Source organism: Aristolochia californica, unplaced genomic scaffold (assembly GCF_029961685.1).
Source record: "Aristolochia californica isolate CCGP_79_NKW_82.1479 unplaced genomic scaffold, dmAriCali1.0.hap1 SCAF_3, whole genome shotgun sequence".
Lineage (NCBI taxonomy): Eukaryota > Viridiplantae > Streptophyta > Magnoliopsida > Piperales > Aristolochiaceae > Aristolochia > Aristolochia californica.
Window position 1 is genome coordinate 42922729 of NW_027181992.1, and position 25020 is coordinate 42947748.

General features: G+C 37.4%; 1 protein-coding gene across 1 annotated transcript; it reads right to left on the reverse strand.

Annotated features, from left to right (window-relative positions):
• Nucleotides 1–4717: 4717 nt before the first annotated feature.
• On the reverse strand, nt 4718–25020 carry LOC137958929 (squamosa promoter-binding-like protein 7). Its single transcript, XM_068806144.1, has 10 exons — nt 23956–25020; nt 23130–23299; nt 22717–22913; nt 22535–22609; nt 22319–22426; nt 21907–22024; nt 20948–21083; nt 13645–13825; nt 5541–6119; nt 4718–5145 (listed from the first exon to the last, which is right to left on the reverse strand). Exons 1-10 carry the CDS (start codon nt 24504–24506, stop codon nt 4852–4854), a joined length of 2409 nt encoding a protein of 802 aa, XP_068662245.1. The 5' UTR covers nt 24507–25020; the 3' UTR covers nt 4718–4851.

Genomic DNA, 25020 nt, shown 5'->3' on the forward strand with positions numbered 1-25020 from the left:
AACAACCTGAAGGTTTCATTTCAGAAGGGAATGATCACTTGGTTTGTAGACTTAAGAAATCTATATATGGATTAAAACAAACCTCCCGTCAGTGGTATTAAAATTCCATGATGTATTTCTTCATTTGGTTTTACGGAGAATATCATGGATCAATGTATATACCATAAGGTTAATGGGAGCAAAATAATTTTCTTAGTCCTATATGTAGATGATATTCTACTTGCTTTAAGTGATTTAGGATTACCTCATGAGGTCAAACGATTTCTTTCGATGAAGTTTGATATGAAAGATATGGGTGAAGCTTCTTATGTCATAGGCATAAAGATTGATAGAGACAGATCCCAAGGGACATTAGGATTGTCTCAAGAAACCTATATCATCAAAATTCTAGAGAGATATTGTATGAATAATTACTCATCTGGTGTTGCACCTATTATCAAAAGTGATAAATTAAGTTTGGAACAAGGTCCACAAAATAATTTAGAAAGGGAACAAATAAAAAATTCTATATACTTCCGTAGTTGGGAGTTTAATGTATGCTCAGGTTTGCACAAGGCCTGACATAGCATATGCAGTGGGAATGTTGGGCAGATATCAAAGTAATCCCGATTTGGACCATTGGAAAGCTGCAAAGAAAGTCATCTGATACTTTTAGGGGACTAAAGACTACAAGCTTATGTACAGACTATCTGATCATCTAGAAGTGATTGAATACTCAGACTCTGATTTCGCTGGCTGCCTTGATTTGAGAAAGTTGACATTAGGATACGTCTTCTTATTAGCTGGAGGGGGCATTTATTAGAGAAGTGCAAAACAATCGTTGATTGCTACTTCTACTACGGAAGCAGAGTTTGTAGCATGTTTTGAAGCGTCATCCATGCTATATGGTTAAGGAGTTTTATTTTAGGACTTGAAATTGTTGACACAATTTCTAAGCAATTAATGATTTATTGCGATAATTCCGCAGTAGTGTTTTTGGCCAAGAACAATAAAAGCGGAACTTGTAGTAAGCATATTGACATAAAGTTTTTAGTTACTCGAGAACATGTCAAAGAAAACAAAGTGGTTGTGGAATACATCAACATTGGATTAATGATTGCTAATTCGTTGACAAAAGGTCTACCACCCGTTACTTATAAGGGACATGTTGAACATATGGGACTCAATTCTATTATGTAATTTATGTAATTGAGATTCCCTTTATGTTTGTTTCACAATTTGTCAATTGAAAAAGACTCCATTAAGTTCATTTTTTGTCTTCTCTTATTTGGTTATATACATAAAGTCTAGAGGATGACAATATAAGATGATCCTGAATGAGCATTTGGAAGTTCATTAATAAAGAAATGTGTCACATAAGGTAAGGATATTATATCCATGGGAAACATTCTTGAAGATGTATCAATATTCAATGATACATATTAACTATGTGAATGGGTCAAGTGGGAGAATGTAAGTCAATTTTCATAACTGACCCATTCACCGGGTGGTTTATGTGGGTGGATGGTGGTCATCGGTTATAACTGGTAGCAGTTACATCCTCTCCTCCTTTGATGAAAAAGAGGAGTTTAAGTTAATGGATCTGGTCTAGCAGAGGGATGCCTGGATGTTGCCATCGACGAGCCTCTATGATAGACGAGACATCTCCAATCGTCGAAAATTGATTGCCTTGACGAGAGGTGTGTTTTTCGTTTCAGTTTTTATGAATTTCATTTATTTTTAGAAGTTCATGAGTTGAAGTCTTTCATGGCCAACTTCCACTCCTCCGATGTCACCAACAAGCGAAACAAGGACCAAATTCAAAACCCTGTCGGGGTGGCATCGAGCCGAGCTTGATTTAAATATTTCGAACTCGAGCTCAATCCGAGCCCAGCCTCGAGCCTAAAATTGTTATTGAGCTCGAGCTCCAACATTCATTTAAAACTTTTCAAAAAATACATATAAAATAAATTGTATATAAAATTATGCATACATTTTACATAAAATTGGGCATAAGGGTGGCATCGAATCAAGTCGAGCTCGAACCTATGTTCGAGCCGAGCTTGATTTAAATATTTCAAACTCGAGTTCGAGCCAACCCTAGCCCCGAGACAAAAATTGTAATCGAGCTCGAGCCTAATATTTCAAATTCGAGCTCGAGCCTTTGCATAAAATATATGTCAAATAAATTATATATAAAATTATGCATACATTTAAAAAATAGAATGATAGGGGAAGTCCAGAATTGAATCTTGATAATGGATTGGAACACACCAATATTAATCTTTTTTACTCCAAATGTTGTCTAGCTTATTTTGTAATTTTTGAATCTGGCCATAAATTTACTATGGCCTCTGTAGTGCCCCTGCTTGAAAATTTATATTCTAGGAAAAACAAGAAATATTTTTCCTAGGATACATATTTCCAAAAAAAAAACCTTTAAATAAAATCCTATTACTATTAGTGACTTACTAGAAAATTATAAAAAATATTTTAAAATTTTCTTAGGAAATTTAAATGGGCCTTTTATTGCCTCTTCCAAAAAAAATTAATAATCAATCTAATATATTACTATATTTATTGATAAATTTTTAATCAAATAAAATGTCAAACACAAAATTGCTATGAAAATTGCCTCATTCTAAAATTATTACAACATCAACTATCAAATACTTATTCAAATTTTTTCTATATGGTTTTCTAGCCGATCTTGGCATGAAAATCTTAGTTAGAAAATTATATGATTTTTTTAATAAGAATTTCCAATTACAAAAATGTTTCCAAAAAACATGAGGCACTAATAGTCCCTAGAAACGTATTTCTACTAAAAATATCTTTTCAGTATTTCTTTAAAAACCACTAATATTGCTTTTTTTAATAAATTTTTATTACCAATACTACAAATTATTTTGTATGTCATGAAATTTATCTTTGTGGTGGGTCAATTAAATTGCAAGGGTATTCTAGATGAGTCATATTTACTTGACAATCCATATTAATAACTAAGTCTCAATTAATAGGATCAAGTTCATCTCCTTTACCTATTGCTCCCTACTTTCGTCTGGTTTCGACCTTTCGGCCCTCACAAAGACTTGAAATACACTCTAAGTTATAAATAAGAGAAACTTTCAAACTCAGAACAAGATTTAAGTATAATGATTTAAGTACATGGCTCAATTGTACAAGAAAATATTAGCAAAATATTTCTCATGTATAAAAATATATTTTTTTATAAAATAGTTTATATTTATTTTCCTCAATTTTTACTTTAATTATATTTTAATTGATTTTAAAATTTTGAATATATATTTTAATTTTTTCCTTCACTCTTCTCCTCTTTTTTATATTTGTTTCCTTTTCCTTTTATCAAATCTTATTTATTCTCCCATTTTAATTTTTCTTCCCTTTTTCTTCTTTATATTTTTATAAAATAGTTTATATTTATTTTTCTCATTTTTCACTTTAATTATAATTTTAATTCATTTTAAAATTTTAATGGATATTTTAATTTTTAATTTTTTCCTTCACTCTTCTCTTCTTCCTGCTATTTGTTTACTTTTACCTTTTTTCTTTCAACTCTTATTTATTTTTCTTTTTTTATTTTTTTTCTTCCTTTATTTTTTATTTATATATTTATAAAATAGTTTATATTTGTTTCCGCATTTTACACATTAATTATAATTTTAATTCATTTAAAATTTTAAAATATATATTTGAATTTTTTTATTTTTTAAATGAGATTATTTATTAATTAAATATAGAAAATAAAATAAAATTATTTATTAATTAAATATAAAATAAAAATATTGAAAAATAATTACTTTAAAATATGCATATGGTTAATCAAAATTTTATTTTACAATATCTAAATTCTCACTCTTAAATTCGTAATTAAATATAATATTATATTTTTTAGCTTGTTTAAATTCTATTCTTAATGTTTTAAAATATAACATAAAATAAGAAACAACTTTGTAAAAGTGCATAATTGATATAAACAATTATCCAAATATATTTACTATCGATATTAATATATTGATTTTTTTTTCTTGTGAACATAAAAGAATGTCAAATTCACTTATTTGAGTGTGCTAAAAAATTATGAATTTTTTTATTATCATATTGGAATCATAAAAAAACACAATTATAACTCATTCAAATAGTTAATATAAAAACTTACAATTGGTACTTTTAAAATACAACATAAATGTTTATTTTTATAAAAATATAATAATCAATAATTTTGTCACTTCTAAGTTACTAATAAATCTCGAAAATATGATACTCTTACTGATTATACTACACGCTCCCTCATCATCCTCAAAATCATCACTGTCATTATCTTTATCTTCATCTTCAAATAAACCCATGTTATCTTACTTGCATATATATATAACAGACAACCATAATTTTTACTTTGGCTATCAAAAGCCAAATAAAGAGTATCTTTTAATACCTTCAAACAAGATTTTAAAACCCTAAAAATACACTCAATAGTAACCCTTAAAAGACGAATGTCTTTAGTTAAACAATTATCTTAAATTTGTACTAACATTATCTCCAAATTCTTATAAATAATAACGAGCTCTTTAATAAGGAGCCAAAATCCTGAAAGATTTGTTTATTCAACATCTACTCTTATTAATGAATTTATATTAAAACTAAATTAAATTCAAGAAATCATCAATTAAATGATTAATACAGAAATTAAATCGCATTCGCGTCGTTAGACAGCATGCAAGGGACAAGGGACTCTTTCATTTAATGCTCTACACGAACAGCACACTAGTACTGTCCTCCCAAATGTTCCACTGCAGAGGCATGCAATTTCGTCAATATACATATGTCGACTGACCATTTTACTTGATCATCTTAAGACCTGGAGTCCAGAAACAAGCACCTCCGTACTGTTACTGCAAATTCTCCGACCTTGTGAGGATGGCGAAGGGCCACACAGATCCCACAACAAATACCAAAACTAGCCAAAATGAATACCACAAACCGTATTCTCATGGTTGAACCAGAAAAGATTTGCCCACATGCATTTTGGGGCCATGGAAAACCCTTCAGAAGCTCTCTATTGACGAGGGGAGTAGTTAAATCTTTATCTTGGGGCGCTGAAATCAATGGTGGCTTGGAAATTGCTTTTCTCCTTACCTCTAAATCCTGAAAAACAAGCCATGGTAACCAATCAGTGGTATTTATTTGAGAAGCTCAATTATGAGGCATTGCAACTGAAGTTTAACACAACATCATTTAACAGTAAACATAGTAAAAGCTCAGCACCACTAGAGTATAAAAGGAGAACGATGTTTAAATGAAAGTAACATAGTACAAGCTCTTTCCACGGTTGAGTTTTGAACCCAAGACCTCAGCTCCCCAAGAGCCTATTGACCCAAAGGCCCAATCCATAATACCTAATGAGATTTTCTCCTTCTTCTTTTGAAATGAATCTAATGAGTTTCTAATAAATGAAATAACATTAATGAGGATGCAGTTTTAGGATGCCACCATTTACCATCTCAAGACAAACTATAAAGAAACAAAGAAACAGTACTCACTTCACTGCTAGATGCATCACAGAGCGTCTCAAGTCCGGTTCCTCTCACAGGTACCAGATCTCCTTGACAATCTGCATTATCAGCATGCACTACAGAGTTTTTACCATGTTTTTGTCTCTGATCAATAATTTTTCTTGCCTGCTTGATACGTTCTCTGAGCAAACCCATTTCAAAACCACAAGTTGTACCAGAAGAAATGGGTGACTCTTCATCAGCTACCCAACTCTCAAAAGATAGAAGTACCCTTTCCAAGACAAAAGTGGAGTTTTTCCGTATTAAAAAGTTCAACAGCCGGTTCAATCTCTTTATCTGAATTAAAGGAGAACATGTTTCAGCCCACTGAGGCTCCTTCAAAAGCCATGCGATATCTAACAGAAGTTCAGACATTTTGGCGTGTCTTAAACCAAGAAACTTGCAAGAGTCCATAATGGACTTTCTGCCCTCTTGAACTTTGTTCCCAGAGCTACTTGAATAGGGAGATTCATCAAATTCTCGTTGTATGAATTGCAGTTCTGAGCACACTTGTTGGTCACCTAATAGGACAGGAATGAAATTGGATAACCCTGACTCATTCTCAACCTGCAGAAAGAAGAAAATAAATAAGCAAAAGAATCAGAAAAAATGAAATTCTTGAATTATCATTCACTTATGATAGTGGCATGGATGGCAATCCTTTTTCATGATTTAAGGCCTAAAAAACACAGCCTACTATCCTCCAAAAATTGTTCAGAAAAAAGTAACATGCGTAACTGTTAGAAAAAACATCCAGGGGTACTTTGGTCATTTTATCCTCCAGGGGTATTTTGATCATTTCACCACCTCTGTGGCTAAATTTCTTCATTTAATCTTGTTCTACATGCTAAGTTATGTTTTTCTTTAAATTTTCATGTACATAGGATACATAGTTAAGGAGATAGAAGGAGAACCAGGTTTATTAAGTGTATAGAGGCATTTCTGTGATTATCAGCCCAAATCAGTTATTTAAGAGAGTTGGGGGTCGTTCTCAAATTTTCTCTTTTCTCTCTTTTTCTCTCATTTCTCTCCTCTTCCTCTACCAAAAATCTTTACTTTTTCATGGTATCAAAGCTGTAGATCATAGCTGGGATCATTCTACTGCAGATCTTCATCAATTTTGAAGAAGGCGACTTGCACTCTACAAGTTTTTTTAATACTAGTTCATCAAAGCTAAATTTTTCCTCTTTTTTCTTTGCCATAACCTTTTACTGGTTTCTATGAATCATTGAAAGAGTCTCTATGCTTTAATTGCACTAATTGGGTTTCTATTGGGATTTGTTGGAATTTGGGTCATCCAAACCTGTTACTGTGCATGCATCATCATACAATTGCTGATGTCAGCCCTACTTAAGAAGTATTCTGCAAGATTTGGGTTGAAATTGATTCACTTTGCTAGTTGTTGACTTGTTGAGGCATGCATATCCTAATTTTGTGACCTAACCCTAATTATGCAAGTGAAGCCCACCGTGGTGATAAATTTCGAAATTGTCTGGAAGCTTTGATTGGTTATTTTGTGATTCTATATCATTAGTAAGGCTAAAACAAGAGAAGTTTACACTCTATCTAGAGAAAATTGTGGATTTGATGGAAAAGATACCATCATTATTACATATAAGAAATTGATAGGGCCTAATTATCTTAATTGGGCCAAGTCTGTTAGGATATATTTGAAGGGTAGAAAGAAGTTGAAATTCATTAGAGATGACCCTACAGTTCTTCTAGATGATGATTGGGAGGTAGAGGACAGTCTTATGACTTGGATTGTCAACAGTATTGACTCTACGTTGAGAAATCAGGTGATGAATTGTGAGACAGCAAAAGCTATGTGGCTGTCCTTAGAATCTTTATTTGCATAGGAAAGTAATCTCTCTTGGGTTTATAAGCTGTATACAGACTTCTTTGGAGTACAAAGGGGAAACAAAACTGTTACAGAGTACTACAATACATTTCTTGGCATATGGCAAGAGATTAATGTATATCATTCGTTTACTACGGATGAAAATGAGTTGAGAACAACAAAATCAGCTGCTGGTTGCAATTTTTTTTTATGATATAGGCGTTGAATATGATGCTATTAAAGCCCAGGTTTTAGCCTCAAATGAAATTCTTACTTTCTCTATGAGGACTGAGAAAACTATTGTACTTGGAGCAGGTAAAAGAGGTAAGATAATGGAAGTCACTGCTCTCAATGATTCCAATACTACATCCAACTCCTACAGACTCCTCTAGAGGTAGCGGTAGATGCCGAGGTAGAGGACGCAATGATGGTAAGTGAAAAAGAAAGTGTGTTCATTGTGACAGAAATAATCATTATTCTAACAGGTGTTGGGTTAAAATTGGGAAGCCAGCGTGGGCTAATTCTACATCTCCTGATAGTGGAAGTGGGAGTTTAGATTCCTCTATATCTGCCACGTCGGGTGCTCCAGATGAGATGCAGCAATTGATATAGCAGCAGTAGCAAATTGTCTAATGCATGGCTCAGATCTTTGTTGCCTCACCCTCAGAATTTGTAGCTCAGCCTTCCATCCTAGTTCCTAGTTCTACCAAAGTTGACTCAAGTATGGCAGTTTATCATGTTCACTCGTCACCATCCTGGGTTCTTGACTCAAGAGCCTCTAGGCACATGTCAAGTATGTTATCATTTTTTCCGATTTGAAAGAGTCTTTGTGTATAAAACATGTGAATTTTGTGGAGGGTTCTACCTCTCCTATTCAAGGAGTAGGCAATGTTACTCCAACTTCTTTTTTGTCTCCTCAGTTAGTGCTCTTGTCCTCAAGTTTCCTTTAAATTTGTTGTTTCTTAGACAGCTAGCCAAGTCTATGAATTCTTCTCTCACATTTTATCATACTAATTGTGTTATTTGGAGAACTATCGATAGAACCGCAAATTTTCCTCTACAGTGGCAATTGCGGCTAGGTCATCCATCTGCAGCAAAACTGACTCAAGTCTTCCCAAAGTTTCCTTCGAGTTCTTCTTTTCAATGCGAGTCATGTCAACTAGGCAAGTATCACAAAAAATTGTTTCCAGTCTCGTCTCGTAAAACCAGACATTTATTTGAGATTGTACACTCTAACATCTAGGGTCCTTGTCTGTCAGAGTGGTTCCGTCCACTCTGTTAAGTGTTGTGCTTTCCGCATCTAACAGACCAGTCTTTTGGGTTGTATTGGCTAGACGTCAGACTCAGAACTCTGAAGTTGAGCGAGCTTGGGCTAGAGTAGTACTAGGATGGGTGACCTCTTGGGAAGTCCTATTGGCTAGGCGTTTGACATAGGTAACCAGCTTCCGGAGTACTCCACACCTGCATGACTTAAACCTTGGTCCCAAAGTGCATCTTTGCCAAATTGCTCCAACTATCACGGATAGAGGTACCCTTGAAGGAGGAAAAGGACTTTTTAGTCAGAAGCGAGGTAGAAATTTGCCCCGACACCTTGTCCGCTACCCTTACCGCTGATTCACTTCTAGTATCGAAACGCCTTCGGTTACATTCATTCCAAAGCCCCCATGGAACGAAACTGGCACAGGCGGAGATCATCATTTTACCGAGACCAGGAAGGGGATAGCCAATGATAGACTTGCAGAAGGAGATCAAATCAGCGGACCTACAGAATTCAGCCCCAATTAGCAGAGGACAGAAGTCCACACATTCCATGAGAAGGAGCATTGTAGCAGAATATGACTGGTGGTTTGAGCCTCAATATTGCAAAAAAGACAGAGAGGGTCGATAGATGGGTGGCCCCTTCTTCTAAGCACGTCTGTCGTGAGAATCTTACTTTGGCAAGCGCTCCACATGAAGAATTTTATCTTTGGCGGTGCACAGGGACGCCATACAAAATATATTTCATGCTCCCATTGAGTCGAATCCAATAAGAGGCTTGCTTCCAAAGCCTTCGTGTCGGAGATTCCCCTTCGGGGATGTAGGCTCAAACCACCCCCCTCAAAAGCATCGGCTACTGATATCTCCCTTTGTGTAGAGAGGAGGAATAGATTCCTGAAAGAGATCCGCAAAGGTTCCTGCCCTGTCCACCAATCATCCCAAAATTTAAGGGATCTACTGTTTCCAACAAAGAATCTACTGGCTAATGAAAATTTTTGAAAAAGTGAGTATAGTGATCTCCATATTGAGGATAGCCCTCTCCGATTTCCACTTGAGATCCACCATGGAGAATTCCGACCAAGCTTGATAAGAACCATATCCTTCTAAATGTTAGAAGAAATAGTGTGGAACTTCCATATCCATTTAAGGAGCAAAGCTTGGTTCATTTCCTTTGATTTCCGAATCCCCAGCCCACCCAATCTCTTTGGCAGACAAACTTCATCCCATTTGACCAGATGATATTTAAATGTATCGCTTGATCCCTTCTAGAGGAACCTTCTTTTCATCTTATCAATGGTTTTGCATACGGAAGAAGGGCAAGGCATAATTTGGGATGCCTGCAATACAAGACTTAAGGAGGATTAGCCTTCCAGCTTTGCTGAGGAGACGCCCCTTCCAGGTTGCTAACCGGGACTCAATCTTTTTAACCATCGGGTTCCATAGACTTTGGGATATATAGCCATTGAATAGGGGGAGGCCAAGGTAAGTTGCTGGGAGGCTAGTAGTTGAACAACCAAATATATTCGCCATCTCTGCCAGAAGCTCAGGGCCAACATTGAATCCCATGAGAGAGGTTTTCCCCAATTAACTTTCTGCCCATATACTAATTCAAAAAGGCCCAATACTGCTTTGATCCTTCTAGCTCCTTCAATATTTTCGATTCCAAGAAAAATGTTTGTGTCTACAGATGTTACTTTCTTTGGGGATGTGTTGTTCTTCTCCTTTGCATCATTACCATCAAATCCTGTTATATCACCTGGTCTTGCACCTGTTATCGATGTACCAATTGATGAAACCATTGGACCTTCACAAGCCGTCACTATTGAGAAACCATTACAAGTATATAAACGCAGGAAAGAATTCTCGCCTTCAACTCCAGATCGGTCTCTCTCACCGGACCATGACTCTAACTTGTATAAGGATCATGAAGGTAATGATCTACACCTTCCTATTGCACTCAGGAAGGGAACGCTATATCCTATGTCTCATTTTGTACCTTTTTGTTCCTTATTTGACTCCTATAAAAAGTTTGTTTTGTCCATATCTACCTACACTGTCCCTTCTTCAGTGCAGGAGGCTATCTCGTCTCCTCATTGGAAGCAAGCTATGGATATTGAAATGGAGGCTTTGTATTAAGCACCTAGCCAATACTACCCAAAAGACCGGCCTAGTAGGTAGTAGAAAGCCAAGTACTTAACCCCAGGATTATAACAATACTCCCGTCGTTATGAGCCGACGTCCACGGCGGCTCACTCTAGCGACACTGGCCCGACTCACTTTTTGAGACTACCAGTAATTTTAATCTGGCCTCTAGGTCGCCCCTTCTAGGTCATCCCCTCCGGAATTCGAACCCGCAACGTACCAAATGTTAAGCACCTAGCCAATACTACCCAAAAGACCGGCCCGGTAGGTAGTGGAAAGCCAAGTACTTAATCCCAAGATCATAACACTTTGATAGATCAGGACACTTGGCAATTGTGTGATTTACCGTCAGGAGCCAAAGTTGTTGGTTGTTGGTTGTCGATGGATTTATACCATCAAGTATAATGCAAACGGTTCTATTGAGCGATATAAAACACAGTAGGTTGGCTGTCCTTCTCCTTGGTGGATTTCAGGAGGCAATCGGAGATGTCTATCACCAATTTGGAGATCATTATATCTACTTATCCCCAATTTTTCTTCAGCCATCAGATTCTATGTTGGTAACAGTAGATCTTTAAAGTTTTGGGAGGACTGGTGGATGGGTCAAGAGCCTTTATAGCCAACTTGTAGGAACCTCCTCCTCCTATCTTTGCAAAGGGAAATATCGGTTGTTGATGCTTTTGAAGAGAATGGTTTGAACTTACACCCTAAAAGGGGTCTCTCTGATACCGAGGCCCTAGAGGCAAGTAGGTTGATGGAATCTCCACAATCCTGCAAACTGAGGCCTTTAGCTGCTAACAAGATGATATGGTGACCTGATAAAAGCGGTCTTTTCACAATGTCCTTTGCTTACAAGCTTACAACTTCATCAATGGTTGGCATACAAACCAAAGGGATCATGAGGTTCCTTTTTCACGACGTCTCTACGCCCCGCCAAAGATAAAAAAATTCGTTTGGAGTGACTGCCATGGAAAGATACTCACGGCAGACGTGCTCAGAAGATGAGGGCACCCAGCTATTGACCCTCTCTGCCCTCTATGCAACTCTGAGGTCGAATCAGTCAATCACATTCTGTTTCATTACTCTTTTTCGTGGAAGGTATGGACTTCCATCCTCAGTAAGACGGGGTTGCAATTCTGTACATCAGTGGATCTGATTCTTTTAGCAAGATGCTCATTGGTACTCCCCTCCCTGGGATTGGAAAGTTTTTGATAACCGCATGCATCGGTTTCATTTTGTGGGGGCTTTGGAATGAACGTAACCGGAGGCATTTTGATGCTAGAAGTAATTCTGCGATAAGGGTGGCTGATCGTGTGTCTGGTCAGATCTCTACTTGGCTCCTTACAAAGAAGCCTTTCTCCTCCTTTGTTGATTCATCTATCCGCGATAATTGGAGCATTATTGCAAAAATGTGGTGTGGAACCAAGACTCTGGTCATGCAAGAATGGACCCCCCCAGAGCTTGGTTTCCTAAAGTTAAATTTTGATGGTTTTTCTTAGGGTCATCCCAAAATGGCTGGTTTTGGGGGTGTTATCTCGAATTCCTCAAGCAATCAGTGTTTGTCATATGCTGGTCTGCTAGGCATTGCTGACTCAACGACGGCTGAGATTCAAGATATTCTCAATGGGCTTCAAGTTTTCCGAGACCATTATAGTGGTCCTCTTCACATTGAAGGGGACTCGAAGGTGGTAATTGGTTGGTGTGAAAAGGTGTCCTCCCCCCCATGGGAGGCATTGGGATTCTTTGTGGGAAATCCTTGAAATTGCTTCTCAATTTTCTTGTATTTGGTCTCACATTCCAAGATCTGCTAACTCGGTGGCAGATGTGCTTGCCAAGTCAAGAGTTTCCTTACAATCTCTTGTTGTTAAGGATTTGCTCCCTATTTCTTTGTAATTCTTTGTTTTTTTGTTAATATATACATCTTTTTAAAAAAAACTAAAAATAATAAAACACAGTAGGTCGCAAAGGGGTATACTCAAACTTTTGGCATTGGTGTGTTTGAAACATTTTCGCTTGTAGCTCATTTATCGTCTGTTCATATTTTGATATCAGTTGGAGTGAGTCAGGGGTAGCCCCTAAGTTAGCTAGACATAAAAAACACCTTATATGATGATCCGGAAGAGGAGGCGTATATGGAGCAACCTCCGGGATATGTTGCTCAGGGAAAGACACAGAGTATGCAAACTCAAGAAGGCTATGTATGGGCTGAAGCAGAGTCCGCATGCTTGGTTTGAAAAATTCAGCCAAGTTGTGATATTTATGGGATTCTAGAAGAGTCATTGTAATCACTCTTTGTTTGTAATGAAGAGGTCATCTAGAATTGTGGTGATATTAGTTTAAGTAGATGATATTATATTATCTAGGAGTGATATTTCTGGTATAGAGGATACCAATGCTCGTTTGTCTGCACATTTTCAAACTAAAGACTTAGGGCTGTTGAAATATTTTTTGGACATTGAAGTGGCGAAAAAGTAAAGGAGTTGAGATGGCAACGCAAATATATAATAAGGGGCATTTCTGTATAAGATTTATTAAGTGTATAGGGGGCATTTCTGTAGTTATTAATCCAAATCAGTTATTTAAGAGAGCAAGGGGTCGTGCATGATCCCCATTGAACCTTCTTTGGCTCTTCTCAAATTCTCTCCTTTCTCTCTTTTTCTCTCCTCTTCCTCCACCAAAAATCTTTACTTTTTCAGTAACAATACCAACCATAATCCCAAAAAAAAAAGACTACAGATAAGACATGCATGCATGGTAGCCAGAATGTTAACCTTGGGGATACTATTTTAATGATCCATGAAGATAACCACAACACCACGGAACGAAGGAGAATGTTGCCTGAAATCTACCAACCTCGATAAATGCAGGGCCAAAAAGACCAGTTTCTGTTTGAGGGATGTATATCCTGAACATCTCATGGTCAGATCGATCACTAGATTCTCCTCTATTTTCATCAGAGCAACTGATCTCCCGTTGGGGAATTGCAATACAAGAATCATGTACCAAATATTTTCCAGCAAAAGATACTAAAAACCTGCCACCTCATGTAAACGAACCAGAGATCAATAATGCACCTTCTAGAATACAAAGAGTTATGATTCTCAAAAAAAAAAAAAAAAACAAAGAGCTTGAAATTTTAAAGAAAAGAAAAAACACTAATACATGATGAAGACATCATCAGTATGAAAACAATTCATGATCATCTAAAGCCTCTTTTATTTTATTTTTTTGATGAAATGTGGTCATCAAAGCCTTGCCCTACTATGTTGAATCAACATAACTTTGGAAAGAACTTCTAAGCAGAAAAACCCATTACAAAGCATTCAGATCTTTTAATCAGTGACCATAAGTACAAGGAAACGAGCAGGATGCCAAGCTTGCATCAAGGAACAGAGAACTTACTCTACCTGCTCTACTCTGTACTCAAATGCTTCAGACACATGAAAAACTAGTATATCAAGGATAGATATTTATGGTACTAAAGGAGGAATACTTCCTGTTGATCTTCTTAAAACTTCAATACAATTTTTAAAATGTTTCTCCCTTTAAAAAATTGTAAAAGACAAAAACACTCGATTATCTCTTTTAATGACATAATAGACAGCATCTAAGACAAAGCTTAACATCTTTAGCAGTAGCATAGACCTTATTTGAATGTTATGCATATCATGATTCAACTAGGTTCCGGATCTGGACTAGAACCTACACAGATCTGCTTCCTAATTTCTGACAAATTGCAAATGATACACAAACACATAATAGGAACTTCACGGTACCTTTATGTTAATCACAAAAAATAACAGTTGCCAAAGGCTGCAAATTCAACTCAAATGCACTGCATCCATTTCCAGTTCTTTTTGTTTGGAAAATTGCAAATTCATTAAAAGGCCAAAAGGCCAAACAGCAAACAAAAGCTAGCCGAGGGAAGATGATAACAACTAGGTTTCGGATCTGGACTAGAACCTACACAGATCTGCTTCCTAGCTTCTGACAAATTGCAAATGATATACAAACACATAATAGGAACTTCACGGTACCTTTATGTTAATCACAAAAAATAACAGTTGCCAAAGGCTGCAAATTCAACTCAAATGCACTGCATCCATTTCCAGTTCTTTTTGTTTGGACAATGGCAAATTCATTAAAAGGCCAAAAGGCCAAACAGCAAACAAAAGCTACCCGAGGGGAGATGATAACAACATGAGATTGGTGATCACCCCTTCCATAGCTAACTTGGCAGCAAGACCATTAGCACTCATGTTTACATGATATTGAAATATCTATTCAAAGAGTATTTTGGTCATTTACAATGTTCATATATCCCTTATAGAATAGGTGTTAGCTTATCTTTTTGCTAGAGTTATATGGTGAATTTTTGTTTCATTCTGAGAAGTAAATAGGGAGATGTAAAGGTTTATATGTAGTGTAGCATATATGTCATTTTGTACCTTTTTTTTAAGTGAGTATATAAGAGAATTTAAGGTTGTCACCAGACCCTAATGGTGGCTGCCCTATTCAACGCAGCCATCTCAACTTCTCTCGTATCTTCTTTTCTCCTCTTTTTTTAATTAATTTTTCATATTACCTCATATCAAAGCAAACAATCTGATTGTTGTGAGTTTTTAATGACTTTCTTCATCTCCTAAGTCTACGAACTCTCTAGGAAGGGTTTCTTTCCAGAATTGCTGCTGATTGAAGTTAAAGGTTAGACATTTTCCCCTTTATTTATGTCATACCCCTAGGGTTGATAACTTGTGCTATCAATTGAACAGCTTTATGAAGTTTTGTGCCCCTAGAGGGTTGTCTAAGCCGTTCTCTCACGCAAGTCCTCCAGATTGGCAAACTGTCTATGTCAGTATCCCCAAAGCTTATGTTAGCCCTAATTGATTTTCTCTTCCAACTTGTTTTCTCGATTAGTGGATGGTAACAGAGAGATCATACCAATTGTGCTTTCGGTACCCTAATTTTCGGTGGTGTGGGTCCCACCTCATCTGTACAGGCATATACATTATTTTTTAGTGGTGTTTTGATGTTGGTTATTGTGGTAGTGTATTCCAGTGTGTGTTATTTGTGAAAATTCTAGTGGTTGTTCATAGTAGATGATGGCTGATTCAAGCGAAGTGATTACACCAGCCAAAGAGTCTAGTAATTTGGATGGTAAGGATACCATTTTGATCACCATGAAGAAGCCAAATGGACAAAATTATCTAGGTTGGTCTAAATCTGTCCATATTTATCTGAAAGCTTAGCAAAAGACAAAATACTTGAGGGATAATCATCTTAACCCGATGACTGATAATTGGGAGGCAGAGGATAATCAAATCATGACATAGCTTCTAAACATAATGGAGTCAAAATTCAGGAAGCAGGTGATCAATTATGAGACCTCAAAGGAATTTGGAAGTCACTAGAAGCTTTGTATGATCAAGAAAGCAACTTTGTCTCAGATCTATGAGTTATATACAAGGTTCTTTGGATTAAAGAAGGGAGATTGATCAGTAATTGATTATATTAGTGAATTGTAGAGTATTTTACAGGAGATTGAAACTTATCATCCCCTCATCACTAAGGACATTGAGCTTCGAGTGTAATAGGGGCAGCTCCATGTGGCCAAATTTCTTAACAGTTTGGGGTCTGAATATGATGCAATTCATGTCCAAATACTTACAGATAATATTGTGCCTATCCTCAAGAAAGTTGTTAAATAATAGTCCCACATGGATTAGTGAGTACAAAGATCTTGAGTTTATTAGTTGGAAAAAAAGTTTCCTAAGTTGACTAGTCATTTTGGGATAGGCCATGGACCCAACTTTACATGGTATCAGAGCACGTACTCATATGTGGGCATACACCTAAACTATCCACTTGTAGAGCCACAAAATAAAAAAAATTTACACCTAACTATCCACTTGTAGAGCCATAAAAGAGGGCCTACACCTAAACTATCCACTTGTAGAACCACAAAAAAGGCCTACACATAAACTATCAACTTGTAGAGCCACAAAAGAGGGCTTACACCTAAACTATCCACTTGTAGAGCCACAAAAGAGGGCCTACACCCAAAATTATCTAATTGTAGAGCCACAAAAGAGGGCTTACACCTAAACAGTCCACTTGTAGAACCACAAAAAGAGAGCCTACACCTAAAATTATCCACTTGTAGAGCCACGAAAGCGGTTTTACATGTGAGGGGGAGTGTTAATGAATAGTCCCACATGGATTAGTGAGTACAAAGATCTTGAGTTTATTAGTTGGGAAAGAGGTTTCCTAAGATCGCTAGTCATTTTGGGATGGGCCTTGGACCCAACTTAACAAAAGTCTTTAATAGAGTAGTGTGTGTAGAGGTAGTTGTAGCTCCATAATGCAGCAAGGATAATAAGGGGACCAAAGTTGTTGCCCTCAATATCCAGCCAATTCCAGGCTGCCCAAAGATACCTCGTGGACGTGGCCGGAGTGGACGAGATCGAGACAAAGATACATTTAGGCATGGAAGAAGCCATAACAATGGTAGTAGTGAGACAAAGTGTGTCCATTATGGGTTTACTAACTATTTTTCAAACAAACACTGGGATAATTTTTTTTAAATGAATTTAGCAAGCCCATTTGGGCTAACTCGAGTTTTCCTAAGAGAAGACATTCATATGCTAGTCATGTAGTTGGTATTGTTAAAGATGAACAGTTGGCTCAATGCAAGGCATAGTTGACTAAATCCTTCTCATCCATGGGCCAGAATGTTTCTGGCCCCACAATTACCATAGCAAATTCATGCATGCATGCATTACGTGCGTCTCCAGTCTCTTCATGGGTTATTAACTCTAGTGCATCTAAGTACATATTAGGTATGTCCATATTATTTTCATCCTTCACCCAGTCTTCCTCATTCAAACATATCACACTCACATATGGTTCCACCTCACCTACGAGTGGAGTTGGGATAGTTCAGCTCACTCTATCCTTGTCCTTAAATTTATTTATTTTTTACCTAAATTTCCCATTAATTTGTTATCGGTTAGTCAACTTACTAAATCATTGTAGTGTTCAGTAACTCTCTATCCTACTCTCTTTCTTACTCATTGCCTTTCAAGACCTCCAAACAAGGAGGATGATTGGTTCTAGGATTGAGAAAGAGGGGGACTCTTACCACTTGGAAGGTTTAATATAACCATCTTCTATAACACTCAAAGTAGTTGTTTCACCTTTCCAGTGGCACTTGTGGCGTGGACATCCATCCCCAACCAAGCTACTCCAATTATTTTTATATCTACCTTCTTCTTTATCATTTCAATGTGAATTGTGTCAACTTTGGGAAGCACCATAAAGCATCTTTTTCCACCTAGTCGGAATCATCATAACAGTTTATTTAAAATAATTCACTCAAGTGTATCAAGTCCCTATTAAATACCTAGTATCTTTGGTTTCCAGTTTTATATTTTGCTTATTGATAATTTAGTTGATTCACATGGGTGTATTTCCTACCAAAAAAATCCAAGGTCTTTGATCTATTCTAGAATTTTTATAGTAAAATATGGAATCAGCTTGGTACTTCAATGTGTTTTTTGTATTGATAATGGGCTTGAGTTCATTAAACATAAATTTGATATATTTTGTAATGCCAATGGCATCATAAATCAGTCTTCTCATAGCATAATGAAGTTGCAAAATGGAAGAATTGCCACTTGTTTGATGTTGCTCGCAGTATGCTCTTGTAGACGAAGGTTCCTAAGTCCTACTAGGGGGATGTTGTTCTCACTACTTGCTTTATGATTCATAGGATGCATTCATTTGTGCTTGGTGAGAAGATTAAAAATTCTCATACCGATTAGTGAGTTGTTTCCTCTTCGTCCTCGAGTGTTTGGCTTTGTGTTATGTCCATGATCTTGGTCAATCTCCTGATAAATTGTCTCCTTGATCACTCAAGATTAGGCCAAAAATTCTCAATCTAAAGGCCAAAGATGAGAGATAATCTTACAAGGGCTCAAGATTAGGCTGACAGGCCGAAGTCACTAGGAGTCTTCGACTGCTTCTTGAGAAGAGCAATAAAGGATGGACCCCAAGGCTCTAGCAGTTACCCCTTTTGCACAGAATTCTTTGACCATCCTGGTGATACCTTGTTTGACCGTGTCTCAACAGTGCTCGTAGAACTCCGGATTATAACCATCAGGCCCAAGGGCCTTGTCATGAGATATAGAGAGAATTGTCTCTTCAATCTCTTTCTCTGAGAAAGGTCTTTCAATCAAATCAGTAACAACCTAGAAAATTTTCTTGAACTGGAGCCAATTCAAAAGTCTTTCAGTATCCTCCTCCTTGCAGAGATTCATATCAAAACTACGGAATTCATCATAAGTCTTCCCAACATCATCATTTACTTCCCCACCAATACACAAACTAGAGATATTGTTTGCTCTTCCTTTTGAAGGAAGCCAAAGTCTTGGAAGAAACAAATGTTCCCATCTCCTTCCTTCAGCCACCAGTATGTAGCTCACTACTTCCAGACAACTCCATCCCTATGTTTTATCTTGCTGAGCTCGGATAAGAGATTAATTCTGGAAGAAACTTCCTCAGGTTCAGGTCTATTTCGTCCAGGTTTTTGTTAAGGGAGGTGGCTTCCTGCTTCCAAGAATTGATCGTGTTGTTGTCAGCTTTCACCCAATTCTTGAGCTTACATTTCAGCAATTTGAGCTTCTGAGTGAAAGCCCACCCTGCAAGGCCATGCACTTCAAAAGCCTTCCACCATTTGTCTACTTGCTCCTTCAATCTGTCATTGAGAAGCCACGAGTTTTCAGAAGAGAAGGGGGGAGTCCCCAGTTGACTATGCTTGTTGTGAGAAGAATTGGCCAGTTGTCTGGTGTATTTCTTGGGAGGAGTCTACCAGCAGCAGAATGATGAATTTCAAGCAATTCAATGCCAGCTAGGAACCAATCAAGTTCTATCAGAGTGGGAGGGCTGTGGCAGTTTGTCCAGGTGAACAATTCCATTTAAGAGAAACAAAGAAGCCAGACACTGAAATATGATGCCAGGGATGAAATCATGTGGATAAGACCAGTTGTGGTTATACTAGGTAACCTTTTTTTGCTTTCATAGTATTACAAGTATTGCTATTTATGCCAAATACAGAAAAAAAATCAAGAGCAACATTTGTTACATTTCTTCATCAGAGCAGTCCCAACCATATTGATGATATTGGCCACACGAGTCGTCCATCCTGGCCAACAGCTCCAAACTAGGTCTTTAATCTATTACTCACCACTTCAATGTCATTTTCAACTTCCACAATTTCCTTCCGGTCTCTCAAACAATATAAATTGCCCAAACATGTCCAGGTATTAATAGACTTGGAATGCTCTAATGATTGAGAGAAGTTCTACAGCGTTTTTCAACCTGATGGAAACCTTCTTTCCTTACTGAGCTTGGGGCCAATGGCTACAACTAAATAGCAGAGTTAAGGGTGACATCAATAACAACTCAAAGTAAAGTTAGGGGGTCTGTTTATTTTCTGATCTAAGATACCTAACCATTAAACTCCTAAGACCATTTTCAAAAAATAAAAATAAAGAAACTAATACCATTTTCAAAAAAAAAAAAAAAAATCCTAATACCATTTCAACTCCTAGTACCTAACCATTTTACTCCTAATACCGTTTACAAGTAATATTTCAACTTCAGACAGGAATTCAAGGACCACTTCTCCCAACTCAAATTATCTTCGTCATACTACAAAATAATTCACTTGGGGTTAGACCATTCCCTTTCGTGTACTAATCAATGCTAATTCCTTATTTTCCTTGCCTTTGAAACCTCAGAAAAACCTAGAAATGTTACCTAAAATTTCAATTATTTCAACATACTCAAAGGATATCTATAAAATCTTAGAAACTGATCTTCTATAGGTAGATTATGGATAACAATGTAAAAGATAGGCAACTTAATAGCCAAAGGATCCAGATACCAAGTGAATTGTGTTTATAACTGAAGAGTCGTTTAGAAATAGTCAATCAACTCTTTGGTATCAATCCATTTGTAATCAAATTATGTATCTCAAAATCTGAGGAAAGAACATTATATTACATGATCCAGCACCACTGATGAGTAAAATAGTTGTCACATGCATAGCATCTATGTTCATCCCATCAGAAGTACTAAAAAAGCAGAACCTTACCGAAATTTAGACTGGTGTAGGTTGCTGCCACAAGCAACAAAAGCCATAGGCTTGCCAGCTTCAAAAAATATAGGATGTACATAATGTAGCCTTGGCACCCGTACCTCCATTTTGATGCTCGTCAGTGAAGTCCCATCTAGCACATTTAATTGAAACAAGAAGACAGGAAAATTATACCTTGACAGGTCATGTTACCAAAATTAACCATTATCAGTCGCTCCTATGAAATAATGAGAAAATTCTGAAACTCAAAATGCTCAAACACATTGGAAAAAAATATATATTGACTTATCCATACATAATAGGACCAAAGAAATTAATTAAGAAAAAAAAGGACCTTCCTTCTTTTAAAATGGAAATATCGAATGGCTACATACAGCCCAATGACTAAGATTTGTACAGGAAAAAATCGTCCAATGTGGTTCACCTCATTTGTGCCATCTTCACAGGTTCACAATCCAGAGTCTCATTTGCTAAAATCACTACCTTTTGCAGGGAAAATGTAGGAAAAGAAATATATATATTAGAGAGAGAAAGAGAACCCAGTCATTTACTAGACAAACCAAAGACCTCACATTACGAAACCCCTCATTGTGTCATCTATATAAAAAATAAGAAAGAAAAAAAAAACTCAGAATGGGCATTGAGTCAAGGCCTCAGTCCACAATAGTACATGCTATTCAACCATAAGAAATATAAAAATAACACAAAATCTAGACACATTTAGATGTTCTGAAGCTTCAGTAAGGAAATTGAAAGCTGAATTGCCCAAGACCAAAATAATATCTATATAATGTGTTTTCTTTGAATGTTGAACCTTATAACCTGGTGAGACTTATATCCAAGACCTCACACTAAAAACCCACCCATGTGGCCATTGACGCAAAGACCTAAGCCCTAATATTTACATGATAATAAGACATATCAGCTTGAACTCTGGTACTTTCAACATTACCCACCATTTAGAACGTGAAAAATCAGGTGGTTCAAATGAATATACATAGAACCTCTTCTTGATAACAAACTATTGGGTGAATGCACAAGGTCCTTGAGATAAGAGACACCATCTTCTTGAAGCTGCATTTAAGAAAAAAGAAAGAAAGAAAGTTCATTGTTAGGGAAAAGGATATAAATGGTTACCTTCAAGGAGAATTTTCTGTTTCTATAGAACATTGAGAGCAACGAACTGGGATTGCCCTAATCCCCAAATCAAGAATGGAAGAGAGACAAACACTGGGAGAGAGACAGAGACAGAGAGAATCACGCTATCAACTCGTTCAAAGTTGTGGACACATCTTATACTCTCTTTTAAGCAGGTATTTCTTGATATTACAATGGTTAAGTAAGCTAAACAAGAGAAAAAAATCTTGCCTTCTTCCACATGAACTGTGGCATAGCAATGAATAAAGTCAGAATCGTACAGCCAGGTCGAATATACCCTTCCAGCTCAACAGGCATGCTGGCCAGCCACTGAAATATCTAAAATTTATGAAAAAAGAAATATTAACCAAAATGCAAATCTCTCCAGATGGAAAAGTAATTCCCTCCAATAAATACTAAAGTGCAATTATAATCCTTTAGAAGTACTTGGTGCCGAAGTCGTCTAGGAAATTCTGCTGGGTTCCAATCGTACAGCTTGAAAGATAAACGACCCGTAGGACACTACAATCAAATAATGGATCATTACCACTCCAATGCAGTTCAAGAGAGAATAAAATACGGAAAGAGAAACTTGCTAAGTGGCTAGAAAGATGCTTCCACGAACTTACTGTAGATGAATATGCACTTCTATTATCACAAATTGATGAAGAAAGGCCAGATTTGGAGTTAACTTTTCCCTCTTGTTTTTGGGCCTTGGGAGAAACACTAAAAGATGTAACACTGTTACAATGCACATTGTGAGAGTTGGGAAGCGAGGAAAAGGGGGAGCCTTGCTCATCTTCAGGCTCCAATATGATCTCCACATCTATTAGTTGTTCAAGCAAAAATAATCAGTTCCAGCTAAATCAAGTACATTTCTGAGTAACTCCAATTGATGTATCCAAGCAAATATGTAAAACAGAAAACCAAGTGACTGTTTTAACTTAAAATGACTTAAGACCATGATAGAACATTCTTGAGAATAAAATGATGCACCATCTTAAATCAGTTATATGCCAATATTCAATCACATTAACAATACCTTTTGCAACTTCAGCATCACAATCAAAATCTGCTGACAGGTTCCCTGGGAGCTCCTTTTCCACACCACTCCTGACATCAGCAGACTTTCTCCGTCTTCTGTCATTGTGTCGCTCTAATTTTCTTCTACAGCTACGCTTACCTTCATCAAAATCTGGCAACAGATGAAACCTGGAAACCAGACAGCTATTTGAGTCCCAACAATTCGAAGAATAAAGTATCATCCACCATTTAGAGCAACCTCCTTCCTCTCCATTGACAGATAACTAGGTTTGGCAAATCTTTCGTATATCTCAAGGGCATCCACCTTCTTTGACATAAAGGTCTTTATAGCAAAGTTTCAAACCCACCCATCCCACACCAACCCCTCTCTTCCACGGGAAGAAAGATGATATGCGATACCAAAGAGCAAGGATTTGGAGTTCTTTACTCAACGATAATAACAAGTTAAACTTCAGAACCCATTCAAAGACTTCCAAAATAAAAAATAAAAAAAAATGGTAAACTATTCATGTCATTCTAGATCTCGTCAACCATAAAATTATCAGGGGATTGTTCTCTTTTTTTTCTTTTTCTTCTGTATGTTTTGGATAAAGCTGAAGGAACTGTACTTTTATGGAGCTCTTACTCTAGCATTCTCAGATAATGGGTCTTAGATATTGCCACTGTGGTATTGATGTTCGAGTTAGAAAATCATCAGCATAACTTCAGGTTTAGACCATCTACGGAAGAAGGTAATCGAAAAAACAGGACATGCCTCCTCACTTAATCTGGATCGATGGGGAAGAAAGGAATAAAACTCAAGTCTTTTAATCCTAAACACTTACTTGCCGCACTGCTGGCAGTACCGCTTCTGTTCGCCATCGAGAACAACCGAACTAGCATTTACACAGTTGAGACAAACTCGATGCCTCCGATGATAACCTTTCAATTCAGAAATATCCCCCGCGCATCCGGGAACCTGGCACCGGAAAGTGGCCGTCGTGGAGCCAGTCCTCACTCGCTTCCGTCCGAATCCTTCCTCTTCCTCGTCCTTTTCATCCAATTCCGGACAAGCACAAGGAACCCTTCCCGCCAAAAAGTTCTCGCAGGTCAACCGAGGATCCCGCTTCCGCACCCGATCAACAACGCCGTCCGCCGAGAGGGATTCCCAATGTTCGGGCAGAGGAGCCACAAGGACACTAGGATCATCGATAGGAGTCCCCACGTCCCAGGAGAGGATAGACGACGGATCGTCTATCGAAAGATCAAGAAGATTTCCCCAGTCCCAAGCGGATGTCGACTCCTCCGGTGCCGTGAGCGGATCCTCCATTTCCGAAACCCTAATCCTAACAGTTGTCTGATTACCTCCCTCCGTCAGCGTGGACGGAGACTCCATTTTCAGAAACTCTTTTTGCCCAGATGATTGGCAGAATCTGCAAGCTACCGCGAAATGGGAGGAGGGGCCCGCTTGGTGGTCGGAAATCGTAGGAAAGAAGATATAATAACGATTGAAGCTGGACTGCCGCCAAAATGTCGTACTTACGAAGACATTTTGTTTACCAAAACTATCTCCGTTCCCTTCCACCAGAACTCCGTCGTCAAAAACTGCCCCTCTTCCAACTCTTCCTCCCCTTTTACCACATTAGAGCTGTCGAGCAGCAAGCAACCTCACGCCTCTGCATTGTCGTACACCATCTACCATGTATCTGGCCTTGAATCCTAGACGTTGATCGTCCAATAATTTAAGGAGAAGGGTGAAAAAAGCTGTGGAACGTCGGCCATCCCAGGCACAACTGAGAAGCGGAGAAAAGCTGCAAGCCACAACCACAACTGAGAAGCGGAGAAAAGCAGCAAGCCACAACCACCAACGACTTGGAAGATGCTTGAACATATCACTTCATTGCAGATTC

Excerpts from the sequence above, each read along its gene's own strand:
- LOC137958929 (XM_068806144.1), bottom strand. The coding sequence starts at position 24,506 with ATGGAGTCTCCGTCCACGCTGACGGAGGGAGGTAATCAGACAACTGTT. Across the intron at positions 22,914-23,129 it reads TGATGCTGAAGTTGCAAAAG|ATGTGGAGATCATATTGGAG; the intron begins GTATTGTTAATG and ends AACAACTAATAG. Across the intron at positions 22,025-22,318 it reads CACAGTTCATGTGGAAGAAG|CTTCAAGAAGATGGTGTCTC; the intron begins GCAAGATTTTTT and ends TCTTAAATGCAG.